Genomic DNA, 27,325 nt, shown 5'->3' on the forward strand with positions numbered 1-27,325 from the left:
GCTGACCACCTGGTCCCCAAGCCCTTCACAAGCTGTTCTTTCCAACTCCTGCCACAGTTTCCAACTCATTTTCTTCACGGGGTAGGTTCTTTGCTGCTGAGCAGTTCAGGGCAAGGCCAGGTGTCTGACCTCATTCTGTTGCTCCATATGCTGCTAAGTGTGTGGACACTGGCACCTTGGTCAGGTGATGACTCCTTTCTTCCCTTTGACCTCCATTCACACCTCCACATGTCCACCACTTGTCAACCTGACCCGGAGGATGGAGGAGGATCTTCCAGGGCCTCGACTGCAGCTGGCGTTCAGTGACCCCTCAGATGATGTTGCTCCTGAAACCAGTTAGATCAACTCCAAGACCTCCTGGTCTCCTAGAGGCCTGTTGAGATAGATTAACAGGGTCTTTGAGCTCATCCCAAAGTTTGGTGCCATTCCCTTTAATCCCCCCAAAATCTGATGTCTAAGAGCTCAATAAAACTTCATGGATTTGAATTAAATTTATCAGCTACCATGCTGGCACTAGGAAAGGGAGAGATTAAAAATAAATGGAAATTGGTACTGCCTTCTGGGGACATCTGTGATGATAGGTCATCTATGAAGATACTTATCTACCATTTTGTTAAGCATTTTTACTGTAAGGTTAAGAAATATGTGCTACAGTCCATGAGGTTGCAAAGAGTCAGACACGACTTTGCAACTGAACAACAAGAAACAAGACATCATTTTTCTCATTTTCTTTTTCATTGTTGGGTTTCATGTTTTTAAAATTTCTTCACAGTAAAATGTCTTGATTCAAAACACATCTTGAAATCAACACTTTCTCCTCTATTTCTATAACTGAGGACAGCGGTTGGGAGATGGGATACTTTGAATTTAATGTGCTTTGGGAGTAAGCCAGATTGGGGAGAGTAAAAGCCTGTGTACATGGAGGGTTGGCTAATTTTTAAATAATTTCTTTTTCTCTTCCGTGTTCAGACTTTAACAAGGCCATTATTTATAATCACAGAGGAGATTCCTTGTGAAATTCCCAAAGTGCAGTTATCATAAAACCATTAGGACTGAGTTGGGGATTACAGACAGGCTCAATGCAAGTCTGCAGTGGTCCATTATGCTGCCCCTTCCTCCTGCCACCCTGGCTGTCATCCCAAAGCCCCTGAAATCCCCACTCCCCAGAAACAGCCTCTTTGTCCTCTGAAGAGTAATCCCCAAGAAGAACACTGATCACTGTCTACCTTTCGATATCATGATCCTCCATAGACAAGGTCCTCAAAGGTAGATCTGTGTTGGTTCATCTTCATATGTATCTCACAGGGCATGTTACCCTGCATGTCACATGATGAATACTCAGGTATTTGCCACATGTATGTGAGGTCGCTCAGTCTTGTCCGACTCTTTGCGACCCCATGGACTGTAGCCTACCAGGTTCCTCTGTCCATGGGATTTTCCAGGCAATAGTACTGGAGTGGATTGCCATTTCCTTCTCCAGGGCTCTTCCCGACCCAGGGATCGAACCTGGGTCTCCCGCATTGTAGACAGATGCTTTACTGTCTGAGCCACCAGGGAAGTCCAATTTATTTCATCCATTTGCCACATAAATGGATGAAAATCTTCCAGCTGACTTTATCATTATTAGTAGGTCATTTCTGAAGATTTTTTTTTAAGAGAATAAGCTTTCAGATTTTCTGAAAAGCCATAGTTTCCTTTAAAAATTTTCAATAGAGTAAAATTCACTCTTTTGTTCAGTTTTTACACATGCATGATTCGTGTAATCATCACCACAATCAGGATACAGGATAATTCCATCAGCCCAAACACTCCTTCCAGTTTCTTTTTAAATAGAAGACAGATGGTAGATGGTGAAGTCTGAGCATTATATTGCCAGATATCACTACTCTGTATTTAGGTAACACCTTAGGCTAACAAAGCAGAATCCTTTCCCCCCTTTACACGTGGATAGCTCTGATTCTAGATTTGATGGGACAGCTGCGTTTTCCCAAACCTCAGTGTTGACTGTCTTACTGGAGTAAATGGAATGGGAAAGCCTTTTGACCCAGTGAAACAACTTAACACTTCTGACTCTCATTTTTGTAGAAAAGTGTCCTGTGTATCCAACAGAGCTGGTATTTGCCCTGGACCAGTCCAACGATATCACAGAGCAGAGATTTAATGAAATGAGGGACATCATCACTTCTATTGTCAATGACCTTCACATCAGGGAAAGTAATTGCCCCGTGGGAGCCAGAGTTGTTGTGGTTTCCTACAACTCGGGCACCGGCTACCTCATCCATGGGTCTGACTACCGTAGCAAGAAACAGCTTCTTCAGCTTCTCTCCCAAATAAAATATCAAAGTTCTGGGGAAGTCCGAGACATTGGGAACGCGATGAGGTTTGTGGCTCGGAACATCTTTAAGCGGACGCCTGCAGGAGCCAATGTGCAGAGAGTTGCTGTGTTTTTTAGCAACGGACAAGCTGCGAGCAGGTCATCCGTCATCACAGGCCACCATGGAGTTCAGTGCCTTGGATATCAGTCCTGCAGTCTTCGCTTTTAATGAAAAGGTTTACCTCGATGAGGCTTTTGGGGTAAGTACCTCCCTTGGCAGTGTCTTTATTTTTAGATACTGGTACTGGCAGAAAAGGAATACTGGGGAGTAGGAATCAAGTGGCCTCTTGACCCTCTGTGCAATTTTCATAGTTGTCTTTTTGCCAGAGTCCTTGAAATCCAATTTCTAGTAAACACTGAACCGAATGCATGTTATCTCCATTTAAAAATCGAGAAAGTGAGGCCCAGATTGTTGAGTGACTTCTCCCATTTTGTATAGCTACTAAGTGGCTAAACCAAGCTTTGAATTTGAGTTTGTCTGATAGAGAGGGCTGTCAGTCTTCTGCTGATCTAGTATTTCTCAAATCTGCCATCTGTTGGCTGTGTCTCATTGAACAACTGGGCTTAACCTGTCATGGGTGAAGTTTAAGGGACTTCTGAACCCTTGATGTTGTGTAAAACTTTGACGTGTATGAACCTTTCTCCCAAGAGGAGTTCCGTCCTTTTTGGATTCACAGGTTCTCATGGGATCTGTGCTTCCCTTTTTCTCCCTCCAAATATAAGAACTTCTCCATCTACTGTTCTACTGTTATAAAATATGTTCATATTAACCATGAAATACATGCTCCTGAAGCTGGGAGAAGCCATTATGTTGCCCAAGAGATTATAAAGATCTATTTTACACAAATACACATGTGTGGGTACATGCTAATTCTCTTTAGTTGTGTCCAACTCTTTGTGACCCTATGGACCATAGCCCATCAGGCTCCTCTGTCCATGGGATCCTCCAGGCAAGAATACTAGAGTGGGTTGCCACGTCCTTCTCCAGGGGATCTTCCTAAGCCAGGGATCAAACCCACGTCTCTCACATGTTCTGCATTGGCAGGTGGGTTCTTTATCACCAGTGCCAACTGGAAAGCCCACAAATACATATATTTCTACTATAAAAAGGAGCACCCTCTATAACATGAAGAGATTTAATCTGCTCATAAGAAAAACACAATTTTTTTTTGAAAATAGGAGCCATAGAGTCACAGTAGATCCTGACAGAAAGAATTGTAGAAAGTTAAAGTATTTTTATAAAATATGACCTCCCAATATAGATTATTTATTTATTTGTTTTCTTATGGTATGTGCCCCTCCCCCACCCCCCCACCCCGCACTGGAATATAGGATAGAGGGTTCATCTGCTTTGTCTATTTCTGTATCCCCAGCACATAGAATGGTACCTATTTGACATTTTATGCACTCAATGAATGTTTGTTGAATGAACAAATGAATGAAGAGCATGTGGTTGACTCCTGTGAATAAACTTACTTGATTTAACAGGGTTGCAGTTAATGTTCTGGGCTTCCCTGATAGCTCAGTTGGTAAAGAATCCTGCAATGCAGGAGACCCCAGTTCAGTTCCTGGGTCAGGAAGATCTGCTGGAAAAGGGATAGGCATTTAATGTTTGACACAGGGGAGCAGCAAGATCAATACAAAATTATACCAAAGCATCCAGTTTCATAAAAATTAGAGAGTAGAAATGTAGGAGCTACTTTCTAACTATAAGGCTGGAATGATTATAAATATTTCAAAATGCTCAGCACTTTACAGAAAAACAGAGTGGGTGGTTTTTCTTATCTGTTAACTTCTTGAGGGGGAAGAAACAAAAGCAGGAGCATGTCTGTGGATTAAGAGATCCACTCATCACCTGAGAATGATTTATTTCTTCCATATAATCAAAGTATCTGTGGTGCACTGTGCCTCATACAAACTAAATGCCCAATATACAGTCATTGAGTCACTGAATGAATAAATTGAAGTACAGTTGATTTATATATTGTGTTAATTTCTGCTGTATGGCAAAGAGATCCAGTTATACATATATAGTTAGTCTTTTCCCATTATGGCTTATCATGATATTGAAGATAGTTTCCTGTGCTATACAGTAGGCTCTTGTTGTTTATCCATCCTATATATAATAGTTTGCATCTGCTATCCCAAACCCCCAATCCTTCCCTCCTCTGCACCCCCTCGGCAACCGCAGTCTTTTCTCCATATCTACGTGTCCGTCTCGTTTGTACATATGTTCATTTGTGCTGTGTTTTAGATTCCACATACAAGTGATATGATATTTGTCTTTCTCTGGGTCCATCCATGTTGCCGGAAATGGCATCAGTTCATTCTTTTCTATGGCTGAGTAGCATGGAATAGACTTTTTTCTTTTGAACGTTTTGTTTTGTTTTGGGGTATAGCCGATTAACAATGTTGTAGTAGTTGCAGGTGAACAGTGGAGGGATGTATGACTGGAATAGGCTTTTAGTTGGAATTTGTGATCAGGGAAATCCAGTTGACATCTGAAAGATGCACCTTTTTCTATTCATAGATAGCATAATTGGGTGGAAATAGTGGTGTGCATGCATGCTAAGTCGCTTCAGTTGTGTCTGACTCTTTGCAGCCCTATGGGCTGTAACCTGCCAGGCTCCTCTGTCCATGGAATTCTCCAGGGAAGAGTACTAGACTGGGTTGCCATGCCCTCCTCCAGGGGATCTTCCTGACCTAGGGATGGAACCCACATCTCTTATGTCTGCTGCATTGGCAGGTGGGTTCTTTACCACTAGCACCACCTGGGAAGCCCAGAAATAGTTGGAATCACTACTTAAAGAACTGAAAGGTAACTTGTGAATGTAAAATTTCTACAGGACCCAACTCTGGAAGCTGATGTATAGCACATAATCAGCTGGTGCATACTCAGAAATGTGTAAAAATTCAGTGCAGAATTTCAGGGTTGGAGATAGGAATGAGGTTTTAATATCTAACCCAGTGAGTGAATCTTGTAGTTATCTTGTGGCAGTTTTCTTATAAACTTGAGCAGCTGATACAGTTTCTACATTGCCTGGGTTATGTTTAGGATCAGAGGAGGGATAGTTGTGTGTGTGTGTGTGTGTGTGTGTGTGTGTGTGAGTGTGTGTGTTTGTATGTGTGTGTGTACATGAAGATGCATCGACTAGAGCAGTGAGCAACAATGCAAGGTGATGGTGCCCAGTCAGGTGTTTTTCAAACTCTTGAAGTGGGTGTACAGTGAATTCTTGATGATGTTACCAAGTCCAAGCTTGTTCTGCTTGTTGAACAACAGGCCAGTAAATCTGGAGACAAGGTGTTGAGGCAAGTTGTAATGACTTTATTTGGAAAACTAGCAGACCAAGAAGATGGCAGACTAATGTCTCAAAATAACCTCAAAAAAGCCATCTTATTGGGGTCTGAAGGCCAGTTTCTTCTATAGGACATAGAGGGGAGATGGGAGGTGAGGAAGTAAAGTAAAAAGGCCACTAATCTTGCAAATATCTCCTGGAATGGTCAGCCTCAGGTAGGGGATGTGTTAATTTCTTCTTTCTTGGAGCCATTCACAGGCGGACAGAATCACCTGTGACTCTGAACAAAGACACTTTGGTTTAACATTCAGGCAAAGGGTCAGGGTTCCCCAAGGCAATTATGTGTGGACAGTATCCTTTCAGTGAACAAAAGCAATGGGAAGCAAATGTTAAAGTTAAAGAAACAGATTCTCCCCTGTAACAATGATGACTAAAGAAAACAATAAATGAGCATATATTTCTTTTTCAATGCAGTTTGACAACACAGGAACATTTCAGGTGCTTTCTGTTCCTCCAAATGGGGAATATGATCCATTAGAAAGGCTTCGGCGCTGTACACTTTGCTATGGTAAGACTAATGAAAAAGAATGGGCTGAAACACTTAAATGCCTTCTGGGTGAGTTATTAAATCTATCTTTATCAAAGGTTTTTTATTGTAGATTCTATTTTAAGTTTTTCAGTCTTTCAACACCATATGTCAGGGTTTCAACCTCTGTAATGTTGGAAGTTTCCATAGAATGTAAAAATTAGTTAAAGATTATCCCAATTGATTTGGCTCTTCCTGGGGGCAATTTGATAGTTTGTATCAAATACTTCTAAAATATTAAAAATATTTTCTAAATGAGTTTGGACATGAATTATAGACTTCAAATATACATGTTACTTATACCTACTTTTAACAAAGATGTTCCCTAGTTGTCTGCTAGTGGTCATAGAAATTATGAAGAAGTTGAAAATTCCTTAGTAATTTAAATGATGAGGTATTGAAGTTGAAGAGGTATTAATCAGATGATTCATTTTTGATAATCAGTTCCTTATTCACTGGAAGATCTCAACCAACAGTGTCTCCTTCTGCCAACATTGAACCAATGATGAATCTCTGTGTTTTCAGATAAATGTTTTCCAAATACTTGCAAGAAAGAAATTGTCATACCTGAAAATTCATACATGGATGTCGCCTTCCTCTTAGACAATTCTAGAAATGTAGCAAGTGATGAGTTTAAGGATATGAAAGCCTTGGTGAGCTCAATGCTTGACAACTTTGAAATTGCCTCAGACCCTATAGTCTCAGACTCTGGTGATAGGATTGCCTTGTTGAGCTATTCTCCTTGGGATAGGAGAAAGAAGAATGTGGTAAAAACAGAGTTTGAGTTTACAACTTATAACAGTCAAGCTCTGATGAAAAGGTACATTGAGACTAACCTCCGACAGCTAAATGGGGAAGCCACCATTGGCCATGCCCTACTGTGGGTCGTGGAGAATCTCTTCCCAGCAACGCCCAAGCTAAGAAAATACAGGGTCATCTTTGTGGTCTCTGCTGGAGAGAATCGTGAGAGAAAGGAATTCTTAAAGAAGATGGCTCTGAGGGCCAAGTGTCAAGGCTATGTCATATTTGTGATTTCCCTGGGTTTGACATCCGAGGAGGACATGGAGGAGCTGGCCAGCCACCCGCTTGATCACCATCTGATACAGCTGGGGAGAATTCATAAACCAAATCTGGATTATGTTGTGAAGTTTTTAAAGCCGTTTGTGTACTCAGTGAGACGTAAGTCACTATTTTTTTTTTACCTCTTTGTTTTAATAAATTAGTGTTTGTGAATAGTATTGATAACCCAAGATATCCCTGTATCTATAGCTTACCAAAATATATGAATTAGGTGGTGAAAGGGTGACAGGGATAGGACACATCTTGGTTATATACTATTTATACCTGGGTCATGAGATCTCTTTCACGATAGAATGTCTCTTAGCCAAAAATCTCAGCACTATAAAGCACAGAGTGACTTCGGATCTCCCAAACCACACTTACTCAACCTGAACAAGTTCTTGCAGCCCTTATGTGGTCTCCAGGTTGAACATTTAAATAAAAGTTTTCCCTGCTACACCTGGTTTATTTCCAGTCTTGGCATACCTGGAGACCTGTGTGCAAGTGCTGCCCTCCAAAAGTCTAAGCATACAAATCACACAGGAATCTTGTCAGAATGCAGGTTCTGGTTCAGTATGTGTAGGGTGGAACCTGAGATTCTACATTTCTCCAGGCTCCTCAGCAATGTCAGTGCTTCTGGTCCACAGATCATACTTAGAGCAGCAACGTTCTGGGCCAATGCACCACAAAGTGTCACCCATTGGACCAGTGTTAGTCCATAAGCTGAAGAGTAAAGGGAGAAATACACAAATTGATAGTACGCATCTAGAAACTTTCAGAGCAATTTGACATGGCCATATTATACAAGTGTAAGAATGTGTACTTTGACTCACTGAACAAAAGATAAACCAAAAGGATCAGTCTGCAAAGGGCTGGAAATAAAAATACCTTGTCCTTCACACAAGTGGTTCAAGAAATGCTCTTTCCAGACAAGACAGTTCTCAGCTGGGGATGATTTTGCCCCCCAGATAACATTTGGAAATACCCGGAGACGTTTTTATTTGTCATAACTAAGGGACAGGATACTACTGGTGTTTAGTGGGTAGAGACCGGTGCATCCATGCTAAGTCACTTCAGTCGTGTCCAACTCTTTGCGATGCTATGCACTGTAGCTCACCAGGTTCTTCTGTCCATGGGATTCTCCAGGCAAGCATACTGGAGTGGGTTGCCCTGCCCTCCTCCAGGGGATCTTTCCAACCCGGACACTGAACTTGCTTCCCTTATGTCTCCTGCATTGCCAGGCTGGTTCTTTTCTATTAGCACCACCTGAGTAGAGACCAGGGCGGCTGCTAAACATCTGACAATGCATAGGATGCTTCCCCCACAATAAGGAAAAATCCAGCCCAAAATGTCAATGGTATTGAGGTTGAGAAACCCTGCTCTAGAAGATCCCATGAAATCAGAGCTGAACCTCTTCTTTCTGAGAATCTGACAGGTGTAGAGTTAGGTTCTGCTGGAACCAATTCCACCACCTTAGGATTCCAGAGTTACCCTAGTATTCAAGAAATCTCTAACACTACCATGGTGACAACATCTTGGGAGTTCACTCTTCATTGCAGAAGGAGCTTCTCCTTTTTCCTGCAATTCATATTTGATTGAGGAATCCAATAATTGCCCCTTTGAGAATATCATGTTATTTAACTCTAAATCCTTCTATTGTAATGCACCATTGTATTATGAAAGAAGAAAGAAAAAGTCCCTCCAAGTAAATGTTGATACTGACTTTCCTGTGAGAGTTTTTTTATTTTATAGTCATTGAAAGAGTTATTTTAGACAGACTATGATATGTCGCTCTAATGCATATACAAAAATGGAATATACAGGTAGTGCTAGTGGTAAAGAGCCTGCCTACCAATGTGGCAGACATAAGAGATGTGGGTTCCATCCCTGGGTTGGGAAGATCCCCTGGAGGAGGGCATGGCAACCCTCTCCACTATTCTTGCCAGGAAAATCCCATGGACAGAGGAACGTGGAACATGGCAGGCTATGGACCACGGGGTCACAGAGAGTCAGACACAACTGAGCATTCATGTGCACATACATGGAATAGACTTGGTTAAAGCATTCTGAAAACTTCGTATTCAAAATTTGATCTTGTGAGTTCTTTCTTAAGAGTCATCAATAGCCATCTTTTCCCACGTGATATTGTTCTTTATGCCATCGAGACCTTTTTTGTCATCTTAAAATTTTTTTTGTTGGAGTATGTTGTGTTAGTTTCAGGAATATAGCAAAGTGAATGTTATACGTATATACATATATGTAGATATATGTGCACATACATATACACTTGTTTTTAGATTCTTTTACATATAGGTCATTACAGAATTCCCTGTGCTATACAGTAGATCCCTATTAGGTATCTATTTAATATATAGTAGTATGTATATGTCAATCCTAACCTCCCAACTTATCACCCTTCCTGATACTCATCGTGGAGCAGCACTTTAAAAAAACTCCACAGAACAACCCCAAACTGGTCTTGCAGGCCTGTTAAGTTAGGCTTCACCGTTTCTCGAGCTGGCTTTTCCATGATTGCCATCTGAGCCGTGTTGTTAAAGGTGTGGCATTCACTGCCTTCCCATATCCACTTGATTTGTAGAGGTTTCTTATGGACTCTGTGGGAGAGAGAGAGGGTGGGAAGATTTGGGAGAATGACATTGAAACATGTAAAATATCATGTAAGAAACGAGTTGCCAGTCCAGGTTCGATGCACGATACTGGATGCTTGGGGCTAGTGCACTGGGAGGACCCAGAGGGATGGTGTGGGGAGGGAGGAGGGAGGGGGGTTCAGGATGGGGAACACATGTATACCTGTGGTGGATTCATTTCGATATTTGGCAAAACTAATACAATTATGTAAAGTTTAACAATAAAATTAAAAAATAAAATAAAAATAAAATAAAATAAAATAAAATGTCATAAGATATCATGGAACACAACCTCTTGGAAAAAAAAAAAAAAGTCTCTGTTATTACCAAGAGTTTTTTTCTACGATTCAACAAGTTTTGGGGCTGGCACATTTACTGTTCCCACACGCACAAGCGATGGCATCACAATTCCTTCCTCATCAACAACTGTCAACCTCAGTTAATCAGAAGACAGTTTCATTTCAAAGAAACAGAAATACTGCTCATCTTAGAACCATACAAATATGGTTATTATAAAACCATAAGCATTCGCAGATGTTTTCATGGAGTCTTTGATCCTTCAATGGTCAAAGGTCTCCTTTCACTGAAACTGATTTATTTTCCTGAATAAGGAGGGAAATTATATACTTCTCAGTATCCCACAGTTTATAGACCAACAATAGGAAGAGGTAAGGATATATTATTTAGGTCAGTAAGCTAAAATCTTTCCTGGAACTATTTCCCTCCTAGGAAATCAGTGTTAATTAGTGCAGAAACACAGACATAGCATTATGTAACAAAACATTTATGTCTTCTATGTTTCAGCTATTAGCATAAGTCTGAGTGAAGAAAGTATTATAGAATTAGAATAAAAATTTCCTTAGATCATGTCATCCTGAACATATGGAAATCAAATGTCTCTGGTTCACAATGAACTCTTAAAATGAACAATTTGAGGAGGTCCCTGGTAATTCTCTGGCTGAAAAATATTCTATAATCAAATTCTGAATGCTATTTCCAGTTGCTACTATTTTCTGTTCTCACCCCAGCCAAATTGTGCTGAAGTATTTTAGTGATATTTATTGCTTCACGAAGATTCCTACTGCAGTTCTTTTCCCCTTAGCACATACAATTTATAGTTTAAAATTTAACTATCATTTTCCTCTCTCAATAGGAGGATTCAATCAGTACCCACCACCAGTGCTTGAGAACATCTGCCAACTCATTGATTCAGAAGACGAGGAAAATCAAGGCATCGGTCTCCAGTGAGTTGGAAAGCTCTGATATTTATCAGTGACCATTGATTGACTGAGCAGTGTGTAACTGGCTGATGGCGGGTATTAGGTGGAGGAAGCTGATGAGGTCTCTGATGGAAGGCTCTTCACGTGTCCCACAATCTGCAGCAGAAGTTACACATCAAGCATGCTTTCTGGATTGACAGATTTTATGACATCCTCATTAGCTTATTGCAATTTTGCTTTAAAATTCATGATTTCCTCAGAAATTTCCATATTGAAATTTTACCCCAAAATAGAACCCAGAATTCAGCCTCAACCTATCTCAACCTCACTTCCCATCTCTCCGCATCATGAGCACAGAGTTCTGGCTACACTGGACTCTTGTCTGCCTTGGGTGAACTGCTGTTCCACCCTTCTGGACCTCTGGTCACATTCCCTGAGAACTTGTTCCTCCCAGGGAAGCCATACCATCCCTCAAGTCCCTGATCGAAGCCGTTTCCTCTTCGAAGCCCGTCTTTACTTTCAGCCAAAATCCAGAGTTCTTCCTTTCTTAATTTTACACCTCTGCTGAGGCATTATTACAATTTATCCCATTGTCTTGTCTCCCTGAAGCCTGGGTTCCATGTGGTTCATTGTTTCATTCCAAAATCATAGTATGAAAGACCCCCATGACATCATTGCATATGCAAATATTTGTTTTTAGTTGCTAAGTCATGTCTGACTCTTCATGACTCCATGGACTGTAGCCCATCAGGCTCCTCTGTCCATGGGATTTCCCAGGCAAGAATACTGGAGTGTGTTGCCATTTCCTTCTCCAGAGGATCCTCCTGACCCAGAGACTGGATCCACATCTGCATTGGCAGGTAGACTTTTTTTTTTTTTTTTTTACCACTGAGCCATCAAGGAAGCCTGCACATGTAAACAATTTTCTTTAAATTTTTATTCATGAATGAATACACAGATAATTAATCTGAATGGATCTTGAACCTCAGCTAGAATGAGAATAGCCTATTTGGTTGCTCTGTGCTTCTCTATTTCACACCTTGGATCCCTGACTGTAGCCTGTGAAAGCCCAGAGTTAGGCCCATAACGGCCCTGCCTGGTCACATGGCAATTAAGTAAAGAGCTTCTCAGAATAGCTGCAGTCTTCCCTATATATCCAGGAGCAAAACGGCAAGATTAAAGTGTTCCTGTCATGTTGGTAGTTTAACAAGGAGCATCTATTAGCTCACACCTCCTGAAGGACAATATGGCACTGATGCCCTATGAAGCAGTGTTTCCTAATGTGGAATAGACAGTAATCTTATTTAAAGGAAAATCCATTCTTACAGAACTATATTCTAACATAATGTCATTTAGGCATGTACAAAAATAAACTATCTGAATACCATATGTGTGTAGTTCCTAAGCAACTATCAAACAAAAACAAATTTGTATATCAAACCCAAGGAAATTCAATAAGACACGAATTTAATGTATTGGATGGTTCTGTTTTGCCAAAATAGAATTCCTAAAAACAAAAAAGCATTTATAGCCAAGACATGGAAGTTATCTAAATGTCCATTGATAGACAAATGGTTAAAGAAGATGTGGTATACACACACACACACACACACGATGGAATATTACTCAGCCATAAAAATGAAACAATACCATTTGCAGCAACATGGATGGATCTAGAGGTTGTCATACCAAGTGAAGTAAGCCAGACAAAGAGAAACAGATATCATATGATACTGGTTATATGTGGAATCTAAAAAAGTGATAGAAACAAACGTATTTACGGAACAGAAACACACTCACAGACTTAGAAAGTAAACTTGTGCTTACCAAAGGGGAAAGATCAAGGAGGCAGGATAAATTAGGAGTTTGGGATTAACATATACACACTGAAATTAAAGTGAAGTATATAAAATAAGTAATCAACAAGGACCTACAGTATAGCACAGAGGACGACACTCAATATCTTGTAGTGACCCAAAATGGAAAAGAATCTGTGTGTGTGTATATATACACACACTGCTGCTGCTGCTGCTGCTAAGTCGCTTCAGTCGTGTCCAACTCTGTGCGACCCCATAGACGGCAGCCCACCAGGCTCCGCTGTCCCTGGGATTCTCCAGACAAGAATACTGGAGTGGATTGCCATTTCCTTCTCCAATGCATAAAAGAGAAAAGTGAAAGTGAAGTCGCTCAGTCGTGTCTGACTCTTCGCGACCCCATGGACTGCAGACTACCAGGCTCCTCTGTCCATGGATTTTCCAGGCAAGAGTACTGGAGTGGGGTGCCATTGCCTTCTCCAATATACACACACACACACACATATATATATATATATATATATATATATATATATATATATATATATATATATATAAATAATCTCCTTGCTGTACACCTGAAACTAACAAAACATTGCAAATTAACCATACTTCAATACATTTTTAAAACAGTACATATTGGTAAGATATATAAAATATGACGCCTGCTGCTCTCAGCTTGCCTTCTTGATCCCATGAGGCCTTGATTCTCCAGCACTCTCCTCACTTACACTGCCATAAAATGATCATTCCCACTCTATGTCATCATCTCATCTGGGTGTTGCTTGCTTTGCATGTCTTATTGATATATTATGTCAGACTTTATTTCCTTTCCTCTCTCAACAGTTCAAGTAGTGCCAGTGGGTGCCAAACACCAGTATCAGTGCAAATGTAAACATGGATTTGAAATTGCATATAGAGCTCTGGTAGCTTAGAGGGTAAAGCATCTGCCTGCAAGGTGGGGGGCCTCGGTTTGATCCCTGGGTCGGGAAGATCCCCTGGAGAAGGGAAGGACAACCCACTCCAGTATTCTTGCCTGGAGAATCCCATGGACGGAGGAGCCTGGTAGGCTACAGTCCACAGGGTCGCAAGGAGTCAGACACGACTGAGCGACTTCACTCACTCACTCATAGAGCCATTAATAAAATAAGAATAAAATTATATTGAATATGTTTTTATAATCGTCTAAATAAAAGCAAAAATATTTTCAAACTATCATTCTGACTCCAAAGAATGTAAATGTAAGTTCCATTTTAGGAGGGATGATGTCAATGAAATATGCTTTATATAGTCTTATTCCTCTCAGGGAAGTTGGATAGTAACTTAAACAACTATTTTCTAGGTCTTCTGTGGAGACTGATATCAGTCTGAGACACATTATTTGGTTTTCCCAAGTAACCTATGAGTTTCTTGTCATTTATCCAAAACTCAGTGACAAATTCAGTTCAGTTCAGTTGCTCAGTCATGTCCGACTCTTTGCAACCCCAAGGACTGCAGCACGCCAGGCCTCCCTGTCTATCATCAACTCCCACAGATTGCTCAAACTCATGTCCATTGAGTCGGTGATGCCATCTAACTATCTCATTCTCTGTCATCCCCTTCTCCTCCTGCCTTCAATCTTTCCCAGCAACAGGGTCTTTTGAGTCAGTTCTTCTCATCAGGTGGCCAAAGTATTGGAGTCTCAGCTTCAGCATCAGTCTTTCCAATGAATATTCAGGACTGATTTCCTTTAGGGTGGACTGGTTGGATCTCCTTGCAGTCCAAAGGACTCTCAAGAGTCTTCTCCAACACCACAGTTCAAAAGCATCAATTCTTCTGCACTCAGCTTTCTTTATGGTCCAACTCTCACATCCATACATGACTACTGGAAAAGCCATAGCCTTGACTATACAGACCTTTGTTGGCAAAGTAATGTCTCTGCTTTAACTTTCCTTCCAAGGAGTAAGTGTCTTTTAATTTCATGGCTGCGGTCACCATCTGCAGTGATTTTGAAGCCCAAGAAAATAAAGTCAGCCACTGTTTCTACTGTTTCCCCATCTATTTGCCATGAAGTGATGGGACCAGATGCCATGATCTTAGTTTTTTGAATGTTGAGTTTTAAGCCAGCTTTTTGACTCTCTTCTTTCACTTCCATCAAGAGGCTCTTTAGTTCCTCTTCACTTTCTGCCATAAGGGTGGTGTCATCTCCATTTCTGAGGTTATTGATATTTCTCCCAGCAATCATGATTCCAGCTTGTGCTTCATCCAGCCTGGAATTTTGAATGATGTACTCTGCATATAAGTTAAATAAGCAAGGTGACAATATACAGCCTTGACATGCTCCTTTCCCAATTTGGAACTGGTCTGTTGTTCCATGTTCGATTCCAACTGCTACTTCCTGACCTGCATACAGATTTCTCAGGAGGCAGGTCAGGTGGTCTGGTAGTCCCATCTCTTTAAGAATTTTCCACAGTTTGTTGTGATCCACACAGTCAAAGGCTTTTGTGTAGTCAATAAAGCAGAAGTAGATGTTTTTCTGCAACTCTCTTGCTTTTTCTATGATCCAACAGGTGTCGGCAATTTGATCTCTGGTTCTTCTGCCTTTTCAGAATCTAGCTTGAACATCTGAAAGTTCTTGGTTCACATACTGTTGAAGTCTCGCTTGGAGAATTTTGAGCATTACTTTGCTAGCGTGTGAGATGAGTGTGATTATGCATTAGTTTGAACGTTCTTTGGCATTGCCTTTGATTTGTTTCATTTGATTTATTTCAAAGTATTAAATAATATTTCATAGGCTCTAAGTAAATGGGGGAAAAGGGGAGGATAACTGGGAATTTACAAAAATGTATCAGTATGCTTTTTAAGAAATGAAGTATAGTTGATTTACAATATTATATTAGTTTCTGGGGTATAGCTCAGTGATTCAGTACTTTTACAGATTATATTCAAAGTTATTACAAGATAATAGCTATAAGTCCCTGTGCTATACAAAATATTCTTGTTGCTTATTGATTTTATACATAATAGCTTCATATCTCTTAATCCCGCTAACCCACCTCTCCCCCCTACCTGCTCCCCTTTGCTAATCACTAGTTTTTTCCTGTGTCTGTGCATCTGTTTCAGTTTTGCTATATACATTAATTTGTACTATTTTTTATATTCCACACATAAACAATACCATACAGTATTTGTGTTTTTCTCTCAGACTTACTTCAGTTCAGTCGCTCAGTCGTGTTTGACTCTTTGCGACCCCATGAACCGCAGCACGCCAGGCCTCCCTGTCCATCACCAACTCCCGGAGTTCACCCAAACCCATGTGCATTGAGTTGGTGATGCCATCCAGCCGTCTCATCCTCTGTTGTCCCCTTCTCCTCCTGCCCCCAATCCCTCCCAGCGTCAGGGTCTTTTCCAATGAGTCAGACTTACTTAACTAAGGATTAATGTTCTCCAGGTCTATCCATGTACCTTCAAGTGGCAATATTCCATTCTTTTTATGATTGAGTATTATTCCATCATCCATATATACACCACATCTTTTTAAATCAGTCATCTGTTGATGGGCACTTGGGTGCTTCCATGTCTTGGCTATTGTAAATAATACTGCTATGAGCATTGTGGTGCATGTATCTTTTTGATGAGTATTTTTTAGTGATTTTGTTTTCTTCTTATATATACACAAGAGAAGAATTGCTGGATCATATGGAAACTCTCCTTTTGTTTTTTTAAGGAAACTCCATACTGTTCTGCCAAATGGCTGTACCAGTTTACATCTCCACTCAGTGTACAAGGGTTCCCTTTCTCTTTTTTTTTAATTTAAATTTATTTATTTTAATTGGAGGCTAATTACTTTACAAGATTGTATTGGTTTTGCCATACATCAACATGAATCTGCCACAGGTGTACACGTGCTCCCCATCCTGAACCCCCCTCCCACCTCCCTCCCCATACCATCCCTCTGGGTCATCCCAGTGCACCAGCCCCAAGCATCCTGTATCATGCATCGAGCCTGGACAGGCAATTCGTTTCTTATATGATATTATGCATGTTTCAATGCCATTCTCCCAAATCATCCCACCCTCTCCCTCTCCCACAGAGTCCAAAAGACTGTTCTATACATCTGTGTCTCTTTTACTGTCTTGCATACAGGGTTATCATTACCATCTTTCTAAATTCCATATATATGCGTTAATATACTGTATTGGTGTTTTTCGTTCTGGCTTACTTAACTCTGTATAATAGGCTCCAGTTTCATCTACCTCATTAGAACTGATTCAAATGTATTCTTTTTAATGGCTAAGTAATACTCCATTGTGTATATGTACCACAGCTTTCTTATCCATTCGTCTGCTGATGGACATCTAGGTTGCTTCCACGTCCTGGCTATTATAAACAGTGCTGCGATGAAAATTGAAGTACACGTGTCTCTTTCAATTCTGGTTTCTTCGGTGTATACACCCAGCAGTGGGATTGCTGGGTCATAAGGCAGTTCTATTTCCAGTTTTTTAAGGAATCTCCACACTGTTCTCCATAGTGGCTGTACTAGTTTGTATTCCCACCAACAGTGTAAGAGGGTTCCCTTTTCTCCACATCCTCTCATTCATTGCTTGTAGACTTTTGGATCGCATGAAATGGTACCTCATTATGGTTTTGATTTTCATTTCTCTGATAATGAGTGATGTTGAGCATTTTTTCATGTGTTTGTTAGCCATCTGTATGTCTTCCTTGGAGAAATGTCTGTTTAGTTCTTTGGCCCATTTTTTGATTGGGTCGTTTATTTTTCTGGAATTGAGCTGCAGGAGTTGCTTGTCTATTTTTGAGATTAGTTATTTGTCAGTTGCTTAATTTGCTATTATTTTCTCCCATTCTGAAGGCTGTCTTTTCACCTTGCTTTTTCCATATTCTCTCAAACATTTGTTATTTTGATGTTTGCTATTCTGTCAGGTGTGAGGATATATCTCATCGTGGTTTGTATTTTTCTGATGATTAGCAATGTTGAGCATCTTTTCATGTCCCTGCTGGCCATCTGTATGTCTTCTTTGGAGAAATATCTGTTTAGGTCTTCTCTCTTTTTTTAATTGGATTTTTTTTTTTTTGGCATTGAGTTGTATGAACTCTCTCTCTTTTGAATATTAACCCCTCATGAGACATTTTTCACGAATATTTTCTCCTGCTCCCTGTGTTGTGTTTTAGCTGTGTCAGTGGCTTCCTTTCCTGAGAAAAAGCTTTTACGTTTAATTTAATCCTGTTTCTTTATTTTTGCTTTTCTTTCTTTTACCTGAGAAGACAGTTCCAAAAAATATTGCTGTGATTCATGCCTGTGTTCTGTTGTGAGAGTTTTGTGGTTTCTGGTCTTAAACCTACTTTGAGTTTATTGTTGTATATAGTGTAAAGAAATGTTCTAATGTCATTGTTTTACATACAGCTGTCCATTTTCTCACACCACTAGTTGAAGAGATTGTATTTTCTCCATCGTACATTCTTGCTTTTTTCTGTCATAGGTAGATTAATTGGCCATAAGTATGTGGGTTTATTTCTGGGCTCCCTGTTCTGTTTCATTGATCTATGGATCTGTTTTTGTATCAGTACCTTGCTATTTTGATTATTGCAGCTTTGTAGTATAGTCTGAAGTCTGGGAGAATGGAATCTCCAGCTTTTTTTTTTTTCCAAGTTTGTTTTGGCAAGTCAGGGTCTTTTGTGGTTTCATTTGAATTTTAGGATTTTTTTCTAGTTCTGTGAAAAATTTTCATGGGTATTTTGATAGAAATTGCATTAAATCTGTAGATTGTTTTGTGTAGCATGGCTATTTTAACAATAGTAATTCTTCCAACCCAAGGGCAAATGATATCTTTTATTTCTTTGTATCATTTTAAATTTTCTTTTTTTTTATGAACTTACATGGTTTTTTTTTTTTAATCTTTTTAAATATAAATTTATTTATTTTAACTGGAGGTTAATTACTTTACAATATTTTATTGGTTTTGCCATACATCAACATGAATCCACCACAGGTATACACATGTTCCCCATCCCGAACCCCCCTTGTATAATATAATAAATGAAATGAACTGCCAGTCCAAGTTCGATGCATGATACTGGTTGCTTGGGTCTGGTGCACTGGGATGACCCAGAGGGATGGTACAGGGAGGGAGGAAGGAGGGGGGTTCAGGATGGGGAACATTTTAAATTTTCTGTATCAATGTTTTATTGTTTTCAAGTATAGGTCTTTTCCTTCCTTGGTATTTTATTCTTTTTGATACAATTTTAAATGGGATTGATTTTTTGCTTTCTCTTTCTGAGAGTTCATTATTAGTATACAGAAAAGCAATAGATTTCTGTATATTAATCTTGTGTCCTGTGACTTTGCTTAATGCATTTATTGGTTCTGATACTTTTGGGGGTAGAGCCTTTAGGATATTCTGCATAAAGTCTCATTCCATCTGCAAATAGGGACAGTTTTGTTTCTTCTCTTCCAGTTTGGATGCCTTTTATTTCTTTTCCTTATCGGATTGCTGTGGCTAGAACTTTCAAAATTACATTAAATAGAGGTAGTGAGAGTGAATATCCTTGTCTTGTTCCTAAAGTTAGAGGAAAACCTTTCTGCTTTTCTCCATTGCATATGATATTAGCTGTAGCTTTGTCTTAGATGGTCTTTATTATGTTAAGATATGTTCCTTCTATACCCACTTTTGGAGAAGGAAATGGCAACCCATTCCAGTGTTCTTGCCTGGAGAGTCCCAGGGATGGGGGAGCCTGGTGGGCTGCCATCCATGGGGTCGCACAGAGTCAGACACGACTGAAGCGACTTAGCAGCAGCAGCAGCAGCATACCCACTTTGATCATGAATGGAGGTTGAATTTGTTAGATGCTTTTTGTGCATATGTTGAGATGATCGTGTGATTTTATGTCTTTCCTTCTGTTAATGTGGTATATCACACTGATTCACTTGTGTACTTTCAGCCATTCTCGTGCGCCTGGAATCAATCGGACTTGACATGTGGTTTATGAAGCTTTTATATTCTATTGGATTCAGTTTGCTAACACTTTGTTGAGAAGTTTCACATCCTTTACTCATCTAAGATATTGGCATATAATTTTCTCTTTTTTTCTGGAGTGTCTTTGGTTTTGGTTTCAGGATATTGGTGGCCTTGTGGAATGAATTTGGGAGTGTTATGTCCTCTTGAATATTTTCGAATAGGTATTAGTTCTTCTCTACATGTTTAGTAGAATTCCCCTGTAGTATAATGAATCTTAATGAATTATTTGATTGAAATAAGCTTAGATTTTTAACACCCAACTATCTTTCTAAGAAATAATTAAGTAACCATATTAAATCATTGGGATGTTTTGTTTGTATTCCCCCAATACAAACAAAACTAAAACTTCCCTGAAGTTTAAACTTTTCCTAAAGTTTTAGTTCACCTAAAACCTTCCTTTTTATCTTCTAGATTTACTCCTGAACCTTATGAGATTTCTTCAGGAGAGAACATCATTGGCCAGGAATTGAGTGCTCTGAGAGATTCATCTTTTGTATTGGAGGACAATGGAAGCGACCATTTGGTTTATGTTCCAAGCCAGATGCTTATGCCACAGAAATTAATGACTAAGTATGAAAAAGATTGGAATTCTGAAGCAACTGCAAGTCTCACATCTGGTAAGGAAATGAAAAGTTGTACTGAATAACTTGATCTTCATCTTTTTAACACTAATAGAGAATCAAATAAACAAGTCTGGTATAAAAAGCAACTTTTTTTCAAGTTCAAGATGGTGGCTACAACTGCTGTTTTTATTTGATTTGAAGATTTAAATGGTCACAGGTACCACTCTGGAAATCACTGGTAAGCCCTAAGAAACTTCCCTGATATTCTCACCAAACTTGAGATTTCTCTAGAAGCCACAATTTAGGTTAGTGTGATGTAGAAGGAGGCAATATAGAGAAATAACATAGAGGTTCTTTATTTCTTCTTCACTTTCTGCCATAAGGGAGGTGTCATCTGCATATCTGAGGTTATTGATATTTCTCCCAGCAATCTTGATTCCAACTTATGCTTCCTCCAGCCTGCGTTTCTCATGATGTACTCTGCATAGAAGTTAAATAAGCAGGGTGACAATATACAGCCTTGACGTACTCCTTTTCCTATTTGGAACCAGTCTGTTGTTCCATGTCCAGTTCTAACTCTTGCTTCCTGACCTGCATACAGATTTCTCAGGAGGCAGGTCAGGTGGTCTGGTTTTCCCATCTCTTTCAGAATTTTCCACAGTTTATTGTGATCCACACAGTAAACAGCTTTGGCATAGTTAATAAAGCAGAAATAGATGTTTTTCTGGAATTCTCTTGCTTTTTCAATGATCCAGCAGATGTTGGCAAATTGATCTCTGGTTCCTCTGCCTTTTCTAAAACCAGCTTGAACATCTGGAAGTTCACGGTTCACGTATTGCTGAAGCCTGGCTTGGAGAATTTTGAGCATTACTTTACTAGCATGTGAGATGAGTGCAGTTGTGTGGTAGTTTGAGCATTCTTTGGCATTGCCTTTTACAGCAGCTCAAAGACAATTTGTATCAGAATTACCTGGAAACTCCAAAGCACAGATTCCTAAGCCTTTCTCAGTACTACTGCTTCATATTTAGGGGTGTGTGTGGTTTTATAACCACCCTAGGTGATCTCTGTAGGTACTCGTTTTTGAGATCCACTATCCTTCTGGAAGCATATCTGTAAACCAGCAGCATCAGCACCACCTGGGAACCTAGAACTGCACTCGTCCTGGATCTTCTGAAGCAGAAACTGGGGAGGTGGGGCTCAGCCCTTTGATTTTTAACAAGCAACACAGGTGATTCGCATCCAGGCTGAAGTTTAAGAACCATTGTTCATGCTACCCGAGAAGGCAATGGCACCCCACTCCAGTACTCTTGCCTGGAAAATCCCATGGATGGAGGACCCTGGAAGGCTGCAGTCCATGGGGTCACGAAAAGTCGGACACGACTGAACTTCCCTTTCACTTTTCACTTTCATGCATTGTAGAAGGAAATGGCAACCCACTCCAGTGTTCTTGCCTGGAGAATCCCAGTTACAGGGGAGCCTGGTGGGCTGCCGTCTATGGGGTTGCACAGAGTCAGACACGACGGAAGTGATTTAGCAGCATCAGCAGCATGTAGACATTATATAGCAATACCATTACACATTTGACCAAGACCTCCACAATATAAAAATTCCTTGGAAAATTCAGTTCCTCTTAATTACTCACCAATGGATTACACATAGTTCTTTGGAATTATGTAATGAAAAATGATGGTTTAATTCTAATTAAATTCAGCTGTTGACCCAATGGTGCTGCTGCTGCTGCTGCTGCTGCTAAGTCGCTTCAGTTGTGTCCGACTCTGTGCGACCCCATAGACGGCAGCCCACCAGGCTCCCCCGTCCCTGGGATTCTCCAGGCAAGAACACTGGAGTGGGTTGCCATTTCCTTCTCCAATGCATGAAAGTGAAAAGTGAAAGTGAAGTCACTCAGTCGTGTCCGACTCTTAGTGACCGCATGGACTGCAGCCTACCAGGCTCCTCTGTCCATGGGATTTTCCAGGCAAGAGTGCTGGAGTGGGGTGCCATTGCCTTCTCCGACACACACATTACCTATATATAAACATTATATATATAATACACATACATTACATATATACACACACATTATATATGTATACACACATTGAATATACACACACTATATATATATACACATTATATATGTATACAAACATTATATATATATATACAGACATTATATATATAATATATATACATCGCATTATATATATAGACATACATATATAATGTAATATTATATTACTTAATATTACCCGTAAAAAGAATGAAATAATGCCATTCACAGCAAGAAGGATGGACCTAGAGATAATACTTAGTGAAGTAAACCTGACAAAGACAAATATATCACTTACATGTGGAATCTAAAATATAACACAGATGAACTTATTCATGAAACAGAAACAGACTCACAGACAGACAACAAAAGTAAGGTGGTGGGATGAATAAGGAGTTTGGAATTAAGACATACACATATATACAATATAAATTTATATATAAATAGATAACTATCAAGGACCTACTGTACAGCACAGGGAACTACATTCAATACCTCGTAATAATCCAGGATGGTTATGTATAACTGAATCACTTTGCTGTGCAGCTGAAACTAACACAGCATTGTAAATTAACTGTATTTCAGTGATGATTAAAGAATATCTGGTAACAGACCCAGGAGGTCTGGGTATAAATGCCTCCTGAGGCTTGCATCACTTTTCTCAGTGCGCTAGGGCCTCTCTGCAGATTGTGGGTTCAGAGTGTGACGTGGACAGCAAGAGTGAATCCTGTGGGCAAAGTGCCACCTAGGAAAGTCACAGCCGAGAGGGTATGTATTCTGTCTTCTGGGAAGAAGATGAAATTTATTTTAGGACCATGACTCCTACTTGTTCAGGCAAACGGGGGAGAGAGGAATTCTTTCAACAAAACAAGGGATTGAAAATATATCTCGATTTCCCTTTGGCATAAAATGAATGACACACAGTCAGAGACACACACATGTGCTCCATCCTGTGGCTTCACTAGTGACCTCACCAGGAAGGCCTGAGGTGACAGTATTAGATGCAGAGGTATGTAAATCATCACAACTCCTCCCGGTTAAGTGTGTGTAAACACGACAGAATGGGCTTGAACGCATGTCCCTTGTGTTCCACTAATACCAGACGGCTTTGCATTTGGGGAAATTCTGGCTCGCAGAGTATAGTGTCATAGGGAGGATTTTCAAATGTCTGAGACTTTTATTTGTTGTTGTTGTTTTTTTTTCCCTCTAAAAGTTATATTTATAGAGTACTTAGGATATGCTGGGCACTGTGAAAATTTTATTTAATTTTCTCAAGAAACATAAGGTTATAGTTTATTATTATGAAAGTGAAGAAAGTGAAGTCGCTCAGTCGTGTCCAACTCTTTGCGACCCTATGGGCTGTAGCCTACCAGCCTTCTCTGTCCATGGGATTTTTCAGGCAAGAATACTGGAGTGGGTTGCCATTTCTTTCTCCAGGAGATCTTCCCGACCCAGGGATTGAACCTGGGTCTCTCACATTGTAGGCTATGTATTTTTAGAGAATGAAACAGAGGCATGGAAGAGACTCAGGGTCACAGAGCTAAAAAAAAATGGTTTAAATGAGCCTCGGACTCCAAAGATTCAACTCATACCCATTGCCCCATAAGGCCTAGAGAAGAAAATATCAAAAAATTTATTTAGTTGCCTAGTTTTGAAAGAAAACTTTCTTTAGTACTTTCAATCAGAAAGAATAGTATTGATCAAGACCCTGGTTCTTTAAACCAGGTCCTGGGGCCTTTGGCTAGGTGGTTAATGTGTTCCTTAATGTGTTTACTCCACGCTCAAATCTGATAACCAGGTCTTCTGAAGGAGTTAAACAAAGCTGGGTGCAAATCCTGCCTCTACCACTGACAGACTATCATTTCTTGGCCAAGTCATTTGCTCCCTCTAAGCCTCAGCTTGCTCATCTGTAAAACGGGCATGATGATAATTTCACCCTCACAGTGCTATGTGGAATATTAAATGAGAGGAGATAGGCATGGAGCTGAGCACAAACTCTGAAGCTCATTCAACACTCAGAAAATGGAAGAATTGAAAATGAAAGCATTGCCAGTCTCATGGGAAGCCTTACAAAAAAAAAGGTGAAGTTGAAAAATGTCTTTTGTAGTCCATGTGGACAGAAAAGTACGTATACAGCAGCCGCATCGTCTATGTGGCTTGCCTGTTGGAGAACACATGACTGATTCTGGCCACTGGACAAATCCAAGGCAGATCACAAGATAACTTGTGCCTGTCTTGAGATTCCCCACAACCATGAAAGGCATCATAGCTCCACAGCATTGCAATCCCCGTCCAGATGGTCCAGCCCTGTAGATGCTCCTTTCTCCCTAAATTCCCTTTCCATCTCCACTGCTCCTGAAAGGTGCTCAGCCCTGTGGGTGCAAAATTAGGCTAATCTCTTGGGGCACTTCCCTGGAAATCCAGCTGGGTCCCTCATTCCTCTCAAGCCATAACAAGTGAGTCAGCCCTTCCTCCTCTTCCATTCCAAGGAATTTATCCACAGAGTTGGAGATGAGTATTTGGCTTGGTGACATTACCAGAAAATAAACAGCATTTCTCTGAGTGATAGGTATTCTTTAGCTACACTTCTACCAGACTTTGTAATTATTGAAAAAAAAATTTTTTTTAAAGGCCCAATCTTTCCAAGTAAGATACTTTAGACTCAAAATAGAATAATTGTAAGTGATTTTTTAGTGTTTGGCTAAATTTTAGAGTTTAGCACTTAGCTTCTTTTATTCTCATTTTAATCCTTTAAATAGGTAAATAACCTATTTTTAGAGATTTTAGAAGTGAAATATGTCTCTACATATCCCCATCTATTTGCCATGAAGTGATGGTACCAGATGCCATGATCTTATTTTTCTGAATGTTTAGCTTTAAGCCAACTTTTTCACTCTCCTCTTTCACTTTCATCAAAAGGGTCTTTAGTTCTTCTTTGCTTTCTGCCTGAAGGGTGGTGTCATCTGCATATCTGTGTTTATTGGTATTTCTCCCGGCAATCTTGATTCCAGCTTGTGCTTCATCCAGCCCAGCATTTCTCATGAAATATTTCTCATTATTATATATATAATACATTCATCAGTTGATGGATACTTAAGTTGCTTCCATGGATTAGCTGTTGTAAATATTGCTGCTATGAACATCAGGGTGCATGTACTTTTTTGAACTAGTGTCTTTACTTTCCTCGGATACGTACTCAGAAGTGGGATTTCTGGATCACATGGTGGTTCTGTTTCTAGTTTTTTTGGTGGAACCTTCATACTCTTTTCCATACTGACTGTGCCAATTTATATTCTCACCAACCATGTAGGAGAGTTCTCTTTTCTTCACGTCTTTACCAGCATTTGTTATTTGTGGACTTTTTTTTAGGCATTTTTACTTTATTTATTTTTAACACCAAAGGCATTCTGTATCAGGATATAGCCAATTAACAATGTTGTGATAGTTTTAGGTGAACAGTGAAGGGACTCAGTCATACATAGACATGTATCCATTCTCCTCCAAACCCCCTTCCCATCCAGGCTGGCACATAACATTGAGCAGAGTTCCACGTGCTATACAACAGTTTTTTGTTGGTTATCCATTTTAAATAGAGCAGTGTATACATGACCTTCCCGAAGTCCTCAACTATCCCTTGCCCCTGGCAACCGTGAGTTCATGTTCTAAGTCTGTGAGTCTCTGTCTTGTAAGTTCATTTGTATCATTTCTTTTTAGATTTCACGTATAAGGGATGTGATATGATATTTCTGCTTCTCTGTCTGACTTACTTGACTCAGTATAACATGCTCTAGGTCCATCCATGTTGCTGCAAATGGCCTTATTTCATTCCTTTTAGTGGTTGGGTAATATTCCATTGTGTGTATGTACCGCATCTTCTTTATCCATTCTTCTGTCAATGGACATTTAGGTTGTCTCCATGTCTTGGCCATCATAAACAGTGCTGCAATGAACACTGGGGTGCATGTATCTTTTTGGGCTATGTTTTTCTCTGGATATAGCCTATGACACCACCCTTATGGCAGACAGTGAAGAGGAACTAAAAAGCTTCTTGATGAAGGTGAAAGAGGAGAGTGAAAAAATTGGCTTAAAACTCAACATTCAGAAAACAAAGATCATGGAATGTGGTCCCATCACTTCATGGGAAATAGATAGGGAAACAGTGTCAGACTTCATTTTATTTGGGTATGACACTACTGGTCAGGGACAATTATTATGGACTTTCAAATAAGAAAGTGGATGAACAGCTGAAAGTGGATGAATATTAATAAAGTATGAATGAGGTAGATATATTTAGGAAAAACAATTAAGCCAACAATTGTTTTTAAAATTTAGAAACCCATACCAAGCAGGATAATAGAGATTAAATCATAATATTAAACTTATCTAGACAAGTATTCAGTGCAAAGCTGGCAGCCTGCTGCCAAACAAATTTTACTGAAACACAGCTTTATAGGGCAAATTTATCAATTCAGTACAGAAGGCATAGAGAACAGGGCCACAGAAGTCAATGAAATGCCTTAATTTCTTTAAAAGATAGAAAAAAAATCAATTTTTTAGGGTCAAAATATTTAATTTTTTTCTCACATGAGGAAAACAATGCAATGTTAGAGCCCACATGAGTCTATTAATTTTTGCCAAAACAAACAAAAAAAATAATTCATGTATCTAAAGTTATTTAAATATAATTTTTAATTTACTTCTG

At 39.7% G+C, this 27,325-nt stretch overlaps 1 protein-coding gene across 1 annotated transcript in view; it reads left to right on the top strand.

The window, feature by feature from the left end:
• COL6A5 (collagen type VI alpha 5 chain) overlaps window positions 1–27,325 on the top strand; it is a 116,406-nt gene that overhangs the window by 61,120 nt on the left and 27,961 nt on the right. The window contains 6 exon segments of the mRNA XM_005898394.3: window positions 2,086–2,489; window positions 2,491–2,574; window positions 6,145–6,238; window positions 6,782–7,435; window positions 11,117–11,207; window positions 20,422–20,627. Coding sequence (XP_005898456.3) covers window positions 2,086–2,489; window positions 2,491–2,574; window positions 6,145–6,238; window positions 6,782–7,435; window positions 11,117–11,207; window positions 20,422–20,627 — 1,533 coding nt within the window.

This window comes from Bos mutus, chromosome 1, assembly GCF_027580195.1.
Source record: "Bos mutus isolate GX-2022 chromosome 1, NWIPB_WYAK_1.1, whole genome shotgun sequence".
NCBI classification, from domain to species: Eukaryota; Metazoa; Chordata; class Mammalia; order Artiodactyla; family Bovidae; genus Bos; species Bos mutus.